This window comes from Apis dorsata, unplaced genomic scaffold (genome assembly GCF_000469605.1).
Source record: "Apis dorsata unplaced genomic scaffold, Apis dorsata 1.3 scaffold_34, whole genome shotgun sequence".
NCBI classification, from domain to species: Eukaryota; Metazoa; Arthropoda; class Insecta; order Hymenoptera; family Apidae; genus Apis; species Apis dorsata.
In genome coordinates, this window is record NW_006263336.1 from 390,727 (window position 1) to 401,995 (window position 11,269).

Consider the following 11,269-nt stretch of genomic DNA (forward strand, 5'->3'; position numbering starts at 1 on the left):
ACTTTTCAAGCAAATCAATATAAATGTATCATTTATATATTTTATCTATTTTTTATTAAAAATCTTAATATATTATTAACATAAAAATAATTATATTGATAAAAATATTTTTTTATTTTTTTTATAAATAATTTATTTTTCTTAATATTGAATGTACGTATTGATATTTTTTTCTAAAAATGATCAAATTTCAAAAAAAATTATGTATTAAAATATACAAATAATTCTTTATATAAATCGTATTTTATATATATATTAGGTATTACATGCATAAAAAATTTTAAAAATATTCACTAACAAATTTTATATTCGTTTAAATAATTCAAAAAGAAATTTAACAGAATTAGATGTTTCCTACACTGCTTACCATTAGACTTACAGATTACTTTACTTCATGGCGAATCAAGATTCATAACAATATCGAATTCTTCTCGACAAATTTTTAAAAGTACTTGAAAAGCATTTTGTGTATGTTGGATTAATTAATAAACAACGATAATTAATGATGAATACATTTTGGAAATAACGTTTTGTTAAATCAGTTAAATAGTTAAATAATACCGCTCAAGATGAAATGTCGGAAATGTGCATAACTTTTAAAGCTAGTAATATATACAACGATCAATAACACTTAATTAATTTTTCATTAATAAATGACTGACAGAATGGCTAGTAGAGAAACATCAATTAATTCAAAAAACTCGGATGATCATAGTGTAGAGGTTCGTAAATTTGCAATAATAATGTTCTAAATTTTTGTAATTGTTTTTAACAATGTGTACTTTAAGTTATATACTTTTTTTATTAAATGGAACTAAAAGTAATGAAATATAGTATTTTAATTCAATATATCAAGTTTAATATTTTAAAAAAAATTATTTACTAATTATTAAAACTTAAGATATAGCATAACTATTACAAATTTGAATTACAAATTTGAAAATATATTGATTGATTATTAGATTACATATAATATTATAACAATTAATTGTATAATAATATATATATAATTATTATATTATATATATATAAATTTAAATTTTTATTTTAGACATTAGCAGAAGTCTTCAGGTGTTTTATTTGTATGGAAAAATTGACAGATGCACATCTTTGTCCTCATTGCAGTAAATTATGTTGCTACACATGTATCAGAAGATGGTTAACAGAACAACGTTCTCAATGTCCTCATTGTAGAGCTTCCTTACTTTTACATGAATTAGTAAATTGTAGATGGGTTGAAGAAGTAACACAACAACTTGATACACTTCAAGCTGTTGGTATTTCAAATTCTAGGCACGATGATTCCAGTAGAGATAGGTATATTTTATTTATAATATAAAAATATTTAAACTTATGTTTGTTTTAATTATTACTAATATTAATGTCTGTTTTAAATAGGTGTACTGTGCACCGTGAGAAACTGTCTGTTTATTGCTGGACTTGTCGTAGATGTATATGTCATCAGTGTGCTCTTTGGGGTGGCACTCATTCAGGACATACTTTTAAGCCATTAGAAGAAGTTTATGAACAACATGTTACACAAATAAAAGCAGAAGTAGGTCAATTAAAAAGAAGATTGATGGAGTTAATAAGCCTTGTTCAAGAAGTAGTATGTGTGAATTTTAAATAGAATATTAAATATTTTAAAGAAGATCAAAATATTATTTTATATCTGATTTTTTTATTAGGAACGAAATGTAGAATCTGTAAGAGCTGCAAAAGATGAAAGAGTTAGAGAAATCAGAAATGCAGTAGAATTAATGATAGCACGTTTAGATTCTCAGTTAAAAGCTAAATTATTAACATTAATGAGTCAGAAAAATTCTTTGACACTAGAAACAGAACAACTGGAAGCATTATTACAAGAAGTAGAGCATCAATTACACACTTGTACTCGTTCTGAACTTATAATTAAAAGTGCAGATCTTTCGCGAATGATACATCAAGTACGAAAAAAACCAATGACTAGTTTTGTTACTGCTCCTGTTCCAGCAGATTTTCATAGGTATTTGATTTTTAATATATTTTTAATTACAAAAAAAATATTTCATAATTTTATATCTCTTATAATAATTATAATTATTTTAGTGAAATTGTTCCGGGATATGATAGTGCTACATTTGCAATGCAAAATTTTACACAATTACAATTAAAAGCAGATCCAGTATATTCTGCACCTTTACATGTTAATGGATTATGCTGGAGATTAAAAGTATATCCTGATGGAAACGGTGTTGTACGCGGAAATTATTTATCTGTTTTTCTAGAACTAAGTGCTGGTTTGCCAGAAACATCAAAGTACGTAAGAATGATTTCATTTTTAATCATATTTTATTCAAAAATAATTTTTTTCAGATATGAATATAGAGTAGAAATGATTCACCAAGGATCTCGTGATACAAGTAAGAATATTGTTCGAGAATTTGCTTCTGATTTCGAAATTGGCGAATGCTGGGGATACAATAGATTTTTCAGATTAGATTTGCTTGCAACTGAAGGATATTTAAATACCGAATTGGATACTCTTATATTGCGGTATGTTTTATTTTCACTGATGTATAATAATAATAATATTCAAGTATAATATAAAAATAAATAATAGGTTTCAAGTACGTCCACCAACGTTTTATCAGCGTTGTAGAGATCAACAATGGTATATCAGTCAATTACTTACAGTTCAAAATCAATATGCTACTCAAATCAATGAATTAAAAGAGGTAATATGCAAATTTAAAATATCTAATTATATATTATATTCATATATAAATCATTTTTTTTATAGAGATTAGCAATTGAAATATCACGGAATGCTATGGCAGCAACTCGAGTACCTAGTGGAGCAACTTTATGTGGATCAACATCAAATGTGACACCTATGATTATGCAACAACAATCACAAACTGCTGGTGATTCATTACTTAATTCCAATTCTACTCGTTCGGGTGAAACATATCAAAATAGCACATCCACAAGGTAAAATAATTTTTTTTTTGAAATGATATTTTTAAAAAAAAAATAATATTTTAAAATTTAAACCTTATGTAATTTTTAGTAGATCAGTACAAAATGTACTTCCTGGTGGAAGTAACAGTGATGTTTTATCTGGAGATCAATTAATGCCTATGTGTGAATTAGGAGAACCTTCAAATATGCGTCCTCTTGGTTCTTCTTCGACATTATCTTCTATTTCATCGAAAACAAGTTTAAAACAACACAGAGTAAATAACTTAAGCGTCGTTGAAGCTGAACCACCTAATATGCATAGTACAAATGATAGTTCTGTGGGAGATTGTCCAGCTACAAGTACTCATTCTCCACCTCCTTCATATTCTTCACCAACAGTTAATCAACAACAACTGAATCTTTTGTCTAGTAGCAGCAGTAGCGATAGTGGAGTAAGATATTTAAATTAATAAATTAAAATCAATATAATTAAATATATTCATGGATTTTAATTTTGATTGATTTATTTATTACTGATAATTTATGTTCCACTTTATTTATTAGTATAATTTATTTCAGGAATTAAGTGAACACGATATATATTTGGATGAATGCGAACATAATGAACCACATCTAACACTTTTGGATGACAATTCTAATGATGAAAATGATGTAGATGATGAAACAATGTCAGGTATGACATAAATCTTTTATTATTATTTTATTAAATATAATAATTTATAATATTAAATTATTCAAACAAGCTATATAAATTCCTTTTTATATTATTTTATCATATATATATATATATACACATACATACATAATATAATGCAATAATATACTGAATTAGGTACAAGTTCAAACAGAGGTTCTATAGATAATGTGCAGAGACAACGGGAAAACAAGTTAGATAAAGGTGTTGAAAATGAAAAGCCCACGAATGAGAAACCAGATGAAGATTTTATGAAAGAAAATCCCACTTCCCATACTCCTAATCATTTTCAAACAGTTTTATAAGAAATTATGTCTTTTTTCAAATTAATCTCCGTCCTTTTATGTTTCATTTTATAACGAAAAATAAATATTCCTATATATGTACTATAATATTCAAGTTGATAGAAACTTGATCTTAATTTACTTATATTGTTTGTGTTATCTTATTTATAATATTTTTTAGTTACATCATAATTAATATATTTATTAATTAATGAAAATATATTTGTGATATTGTTGTATTTGCAGGAGAAAACGACGTAGAAGTTGCCGAATCATTATCAGCGTGGATTCAGAATAAACAACGTACAAAACAACAGAATAATCGAGAAAGTACAGGAGATATTTGGAGGTATATTATTGAAAATAAAATTTTACTATGATTATACTTTATAAAATTAATTTAATTTTATTATAAATAGATTAGGAGGTTCTGATAGTTTGGAAGATGAGATTATGTTGCAGTTATTTGAGATGCAAGATCGAAATTCTGCTTGGACTTCATTATGTTTTAATCAACATGTAGATGATACTTGTGATTCAAGAACATCTTTAACAACTATACAACATCATAATTCTAATCCTTTACAACCAGAACATGATTCAACATGTAATGAACAATTTGCTGACAAACGTTCCACATGTCCTTCACATCTTTGTCAACCTCAAATAATATGTAGTGGCAGATCAAAATTAAATCAATTACCCAATATTTGTCAGCAAGAAATTTCTGGATTAATAGCTTGTGGAAGTCAAACAAGATCTGAACCTGCAACTCGTTCAAATTCAATAGACTGTGAAAAAGAACTTCCAAAGATATCTATGGTTAATAAAGTTAATCATGAAGTAGAAATATCTAGATCTGATTTGATAGTGCCAAATGGTAAATAAAATTAAAAATTTATATAAATTATATATATATGTATTCATATTTATCATATGAAGTATACTTTTTCAGTAGTACTGGATAGTAATAAAATAGTATCAAAACATTTATTATCACGACGACAATCTTCGCCATCATCGTCTACTAATGTTAGTATTATAAATAATGAAAATAGCAAAATATTTGAATTTGAACAATTGCTGGAAACTATTCAATTATCTCCGATATCTCAAAAAGATACTGCCAGTTGTTTCAATAAATTAAGGTATCGATTTTTTCTAATTATTTAAAAAAAAATGTATGCATTTTTAATATTTAAAAATTATTTATAGGAAAAATATTCCATTAGAAGGAAAATCTAATGGTTGCATCACTGCCACTATAAAATCTACTGCACTTTCTTTAGGACATGATGTTCCATTATCGTCCACAAGCAGCACAGATGCTATTCCGAGTTCCAATAATTACAGTTGGGCGCCTGCATTATATCAACATAAACACGGTAAAATTATTTTTATAAATGTAATATAAAATAGCTAAATATAATAAAAACTATAAATCATTAAAATAATTTTTTATTTTAGGTCAGAAAAATATTTTAGAGGCTACTGCATCATCTAATGATACTTCCAATAAATGTACTGCAGAAAAGTAAATACAATTTTCTATTTTATTAATGAAATATCTATATAATTTTATAATTTTATATATAAATATAATAATATTTAAAAATATAAAATTATATTATTACAGATCGTTAGAAGAAACTAATTCGTGAAATTAAATTTGAGCTGTATCTGTGACATTTAATGCTATGAATATTCTGTGATTTTTTTTTATTTACATATATACAATGTGTTAATTAATATTATTAAAGCGATAAGTAGTAAGAATTAGAGACTTGATTTGAATATTTTAACAATAGTGGTAAGTATAATATTTTATTAAAGATATTTTTTGTACTAAATATTGTAAAAAAATATTGCATGTTTATTTTATGATTATGTCAATACTGCTTAAATCTTAATTGGATATTAGTATTACAATATTGATTTTTTTTCAGTTTAAAAAGTATATAAAAAAAAATATTATGTATATAAAATATATTCAATTCTAAGTAAACTTATATTCAATTATTAATATATTGTATAATATCAAAATACTCAATATGTTTATCTCTGCAATTGGTTATGGTATTATAAATATTATAAGAACAAATTTTATATTATTTTTATGTGATTGCTTGTGAATATACATAAAGCGAGCACAGCCCATGACAGTAAAATAAAATAAAGAACATTAAATATATATTCTTTATCTATTATATACTGTTAAATCTTATTATAAGTACATAAATTAACTTTTAATAACAATGTGTCATTTTAGTGGAATCAAAATATAAATTAATTACTGTTTGCAGTTCAGGCTTTGGTGTTTATTACATTTGCATGATATTTATATAATAAAAATGTCATTAAAATATAAATCATTTTTCACTCTTATTATACATATATTCATACACACCTATTATCACATATAAATTTAAAAATCAGAAGATATTATTTATCTGAGCTGCCAACAGTATTTTAAATAATAGAAAATTATATGTAGTACACAATTTGTACAAATTTTATGTTTCATTTCATATATCATTTGTTGCTTTCTATAATTTTTTTTAAACAAAAATTTATTAAAAATTATTTTAAAAAATTCAATGATGAACTATATCACAAATAAAAAAAATTTTTTTTAAATTTTCTTTTATGAAAATATTTTTTTAAATATTATTCTTTTTAATATTATGCGCGGGATACATAATAAGGAAAAAGTAACTATTTTATCATACTATTATCTTGTATTCCAATTAAGGAATATAAATTGTTAAGTAGTATTATATGTTATTCCATTTTGCATATATTCAACAATTAATTCGTTGCAAACTTTTTCATCTTCCGGATATTCTCTTGCTTTTTCTTCATTTGGTATGTAATGTGCACCACTGAACTTATAAAAATATCTGCCAATTGCATGATGATTTATCCATTCTGGATTAGGAGCCAGTAATAAATTTTCTAATAATAAATTCATATATTAAAAATATTTTGCTTTTTTTATAAATAAAAACATAAATATATAATAATAAATAAAAATATATAAATAAAAACAAAGTAATAAATAATTTTACCTTGAGCTGCATATTGACATGAACCATCATCTACAAATATTTTATAAAATGGTTGATCTGCACCTTCTTCTAATCCATCTACGTTCATTTCATTCATCCATTCTGTAGATGCCATACAACGGACATCCCATCCTGTTATTACACATAAATATCCATATATTTTATGTTTCATTATCAATCCTATTGCATATTTTACACTTGGAATTCTTTTCTTTGGTTTTATTTCTTCCTGAATAAAGTATAAGGAATAAATATAAATTATAAATTTTTATAAACTTTATTATAAAATTAAAATAAATTTTTATTATTTAAAAATTTGAACAAGCATTACCTTAGGTTGTAATCTTTTTTGACATTTTTGGAGTGTTTTAAAAGTCTGTGAAATCATATTTGCTTGTCCTCTTGACATTAACTCCAAATCCTATAAATTTTAATAAGACTTTGATACAAAAATAAATTTAATCCTTCATAACGTATATTATCAATTTTATAAAATACCTTTTGCATATTTTCTAATATTTTTACCAATTCAGTCAAATCCATATGTTGTGACATATATATTCGTCCTAATTGTAAAACTGTGTTTGTATCATTGGGTTGTATCATATATCGAAGTTCAAGTGCAGAACGTAATCTTGCAGTTCTATGAGTACCATTTATATGAGTATGTTGTCTAGCAGCTATTTCTAAATTATTTGCCATTCTTGTCACTACCTATTAAAAATTATTCCTATTATAAATTGAAAGAATAATATGTAACAATGAATTTTAATTCAAAAAAACTGTCAACCTCTACAGCAGTTGCTTCTTCATGAACATTATATTTTTCTATTGGACATCTTGAAACACCTCCAATTCTAGGACAATTTTTTTTAGTTAGAAATTGACCACCATTGAAGACATCAATATAATAATTTTCAGTGTCCTTAAATTCTGGTGCACTACAATGAAACATAGAAATATTTAAAATAAATTTAATTAAATTAATGAAATTTGATATCAGATAATTATTAATAACAATTAAGATTCTATAAGAATTTTTTTGTTTTTAGCAAAAATTTAAAATAAATATTCATTATCTATGAATCACATTAATAATAATTGAAAACTTACTATGTTTCTTTCCATCGTAATAAAAAATGAGATGGAAAACTAACAGGCTCACAACGTATACCAAGTCTTCGAGCAACACTTTCAAATACTATTGCTAAAGTTATAGGAATTCCGCGTCTACGTTCTAAAACCTAATAAAAAAAATTTTATATACATTTAAAAGTAATTTCATATATAAAATAATTTGTTATTGTTTTATTTTTTATAATGTTTATTCATAACTTACGCGATCTATGAACGAATTTTCTGATGAATAATACATTTCACTATTTCCATAAAATCCTAATTTTTCAAATAATACTTTACATAATGCATCTGTTACTTGTCTTGTTTCTGAAATATTCCACTGATTGTCATCAATAATATTATTTTTCCAAAAGATAAATCTCTCTGTGGAAATTGAAAATATAGAATGATTTGGATGTTGTTCTCTGAGTAACTCTTTTGTTTGTTCTGCAATGTTATCTAATATTGATGATATTGTCGGATATGATACATGTCTTTCTGGTTGACTCCATTGTGCTACAATAGTTGCACCACGTTCTAAAGTTTGTTGTTTTGATGGTAAAGATATAAACTTTTGCCATTCACCTTTCAAATGAGTTTGTTTTAAATATCGAACAACTTTGAGAGCATAATATCTATGTGTTAAATTGCTTACTCTAGAAATATTAATGTTATTAAATAATAATAAATTCTAAGAAAAAATATATTTGTTATTGATGTACTTACATAGCAGGACATTTAATCAATGTTATAAGTTCATCTATTAAAAAATAATAAGCTAAAGAATGAGCACCTTCTTTTGGACAAAATAATGAATCAAATTCTTTAAATTCAGAATTAGATAATTCTTGTTTTTTGTGGTGTTTATTAGACATAGAAGATAAAAGACAAAGTAATTTGGTCCTACTATTCAAACTAATTTTTATTTCTTCTTTCCAGTTTATCATCTGATGCTCTATTTCTTTACTTGTTTGATATACTTCTTTTAAAAGTGGCCATCTATTATTACAAAAAAATTAAATTAAATTAGATCAAATAAAAGTACTTATAAAAATTATTTTAATTTCATTTAAAAGATTTTGTATTTTTTTATAATTAAGAAGAATAATGTTTTTTGTTAAGTTAAGTATATATAATGTATGTTTGATTTTTTATTGTAATAATTTCTCAATATTCAAATTGATAAATACCTTTGAAAAAATTTAGTCTTCCAAAGTTTATTATTTTCGTTGACAATTTTGTACAAACTTTTACACGTTGAACTAAAATTAATGACATCCGAAAAGTCAAGTAATTTATCTTCCAAAATATACACGATTATCTCTCCAGGTAACGAGATTATTGCGTCACTTGCCATGTCTTGTTACTCTGCCTTATAATATATGGCTAACTTTATTTCTCTCGTTCAAAAATTCGTAAGATATTTTTACATTTTCTAATAGCATAATAATAATTTTAACTTTAAAAATCCATGCAATCGAAAGTTATATATATGTAAAATTATATTTTATGAGTTACTTCGACCGCCATTATGATTTTACTCACAGTTCATCCAATGAGAAGAGTTTCTTAAATCCTTCATAATGACGTCATATATATCTTGCTTATGTTACCATTTTTACCGACATCTGAATAATTTTATTTAATTGCACAGATTTTCTAAATTTTAAGCTAGATTTATATTACAATGAGTTTATTTAAGAAATTTTTTGTTTTATTTATTCTATAGCATAGATAATTATTATAATAATTTGCAGCTATTAATATTTCTAGATATCGGTAAAAATGGTAGTATAAATAAGATATATATCAGAAAACTATAGATGAAAACCATAAATTCTTTTCATTGAATTATTAAAGAAACTGTCAATCTGAAATCACTATGACGATTGAAATAATCCGTAAAATATCGTAATATTTTCACATTTAATCCATTTGATATATTTTTTAATTTCAGATTCTTAAAATTAAAATTTTTATTTTTGAACTTTACTTGACAAATGTCAGAAATATGATATAAATATATATCACAAATTTTTGATTCAAAAAAATAAATTAATTCAACATGTAATTAAATTGATTCTTTATATATAAAATATTATATAAAATTGAGCGAAACACATTCTATATGTATATTTGTCATTTCACTGCTTCGAAATTAAGAACTTTTGTCAGGACACTCAAATTAACACTTTTAGAAAAATACGCGGCTGACCAGGAAAATCGCACTGAAATGTTGTTTCTAGATAGATAAAACACTACTACAAAAATAATAGCAATACTCAGCTTGACAACCAGTCAGTATTGTATGAATCATAAGTATTAGCCAATAGGAATAAAATTCTCTTCTAAACTAAACATGAACTTCCAATAGTAGCATTTTATTGAAGCACAATCTACAAACTAATGAAAAGTATATGTATATATTACATATATCATAAATACTTATTTGTCTGAGATTAATACAAAATACAATTTCAAATATCATATTAAATTATATAATGTCTTTGTTTCTAATGATATATTCAATTAATTTTTTTTTCTATATACGAAAATTGTAATATAATCTTAATTTTTATATTTTTAATTTGCATAAAAAATACTGTATTATTTTTTATATTTTATCATATAAAAATTTTAATGGGTTATTCAATATTTGAATTAATTTCAATATACATGGTAGAACATACTCTGACGAAGAGTCATACAATCGACTTCATCAATTTTTAATGTATTTGTTTTAACATTAATATCTTCTTCGATCTGAATTTGTGTTTTCAGTAAATAACGCAATGATGCCTGAGCCTAAAAGAATAAATATTATTACCATATATTATATATGAAATTAAATATGATCACAATAAATTACAAAAAATGTAAAATATAGACCTCAAACATAGTTGTTTGCAATTTAGACGTAACATTCCGTAAATCATATACTTCCTTTACAAGATTATTTTCGACTAGATCTCGTGTAAGTTCTAATCCTGGTCTTTGACAACGATTACCGAGTCTCGTATGAGCCAAAGCTAAGAAACATTCTTTTTCTGCAATTGATTTTTCTATCCGCGTAATATTCTCCTTCATTTCTTCTGCTTGTCGCATTATCTGCATATATATATATATATATATATATATAT

At 24.3% G+C, this 11,269-nt stretch overlaps 3 protein-coding genes and 1 long non-coding RNA gene across 7 annotated transcripts in view; 1 reads left to right on the forward strand and 3 right to left on the reverse strand.

Moving 5' to 3' along the window:
* Positions 1–507, reverse strand: part of LOC116186050 — a 1,236-nt gene extending 729 nt beyond the window's left edge. Inside the window, exon 1 of the long non-coding RNA XR_004150976.1 lies at positions 368–507. This is a non-coding gene — a long non-coding RNA (uncharacterized LOC116186050). The remainder of the gene's footprint in view (positions 1–367) is intronic.
* On the forward strand, positions 353–5,635 carry LOC102673230 (E3 ubiquitin-protein ligase TRIM37-like). Of its 3 annotated transcripts, none has more exons than XM_006608331.2 (16): positions 353–722; positions 1,052–1,317; positions 1,399–1,609; positions 1,689–2,005; positions 2,089–2,298; positions 2,356–2,535; positions 2,603–2,717; positions 2,783–2,973; positions 3,053–3,395; positions 3,523–3,637; positions 4,189–4,291; positions 4,362–4,822; positions 4,898–5,090; positions 5,158–5,327; positions 5,410–5,476; positions 5,579–5,635. In XM_006608331.2, exons 1-16 carry the CDS (start codon positions 654–656, stop codon positions 5,601–5,603), a joined length of 3,036 nt encoding a protein of 1,011 aa, XP_006608394.1. In that variant the 5' UTR covers positions 353–653; the 3' UTR covers positions 5,604–5,635. The 3 variants fall into 3 exon arrangements, with proteins under 3 accessions (XP_006608394.1, XP_031367943.1, XP_031367949.1); XM_031512083.1 differs by having other exon boundaries at positions 4,901–5,090; XM_031512089.1 differs by having other exon boundaries at positions 3,056–3,395.
* Positions 5,636–6,584: 949 nt separating this feature from the next.
* LOC102673092 (F-box only protein 21-like) lies at positions 6,585–9,709 on the reverse strand. Its single transcript, XM_006608327.2, has 9 exons — positions 9,320–9,709; positions 8,856–9,128; positions 8,350–8,785; positions 8,124–8,254; positions 7,801–7,951; positions 7,509–7,724; positions 7,342–7,431; positions 7,011–7,239; positions 6,585–6,897 (listed from the first exon to the last, which is right to left on the reverse strand). The coding sequence occupies exons 1-9, from the start codon at positions 9,484–9,486 to the stop codon at positions 6,707–6,709; spliced, it is 1,884 nt and encodes a 627-aa protein (XP_006608390.1). The 5' UTR covers positions 9,487–9,709; the 3' UTR covers positions 6,585–6,706.
* A 780-nt stretch (positions 9,710–10,489) lies between these two features.
* The window catches only part of LOC102672964 (tektin-1), a 3,050-nt gene continuing 2,270 nt past the window's right edge, over positions 10,490–11,269 (reverse strand). For both annotated transcript variants that reach the window (XM_031512138.1, XM_006608326.2), the window contains 2 exons: positions 11,019–11,237; positions 10,490–10,934 (listed from right to left, as the gene is read on the reverse strand). In XM_031512138.1, coding sequence (XP_031367998.1) covers positions 10,797–10,934; positions 11,019–11,237 — 357 coding nt within the window. In that variant the 3' untranslated portion in view covers positions 10,490–10,796. The remainder of the gene's footprint in view (positions 10,935–11,018; positions 11,238–11,269) is intronic.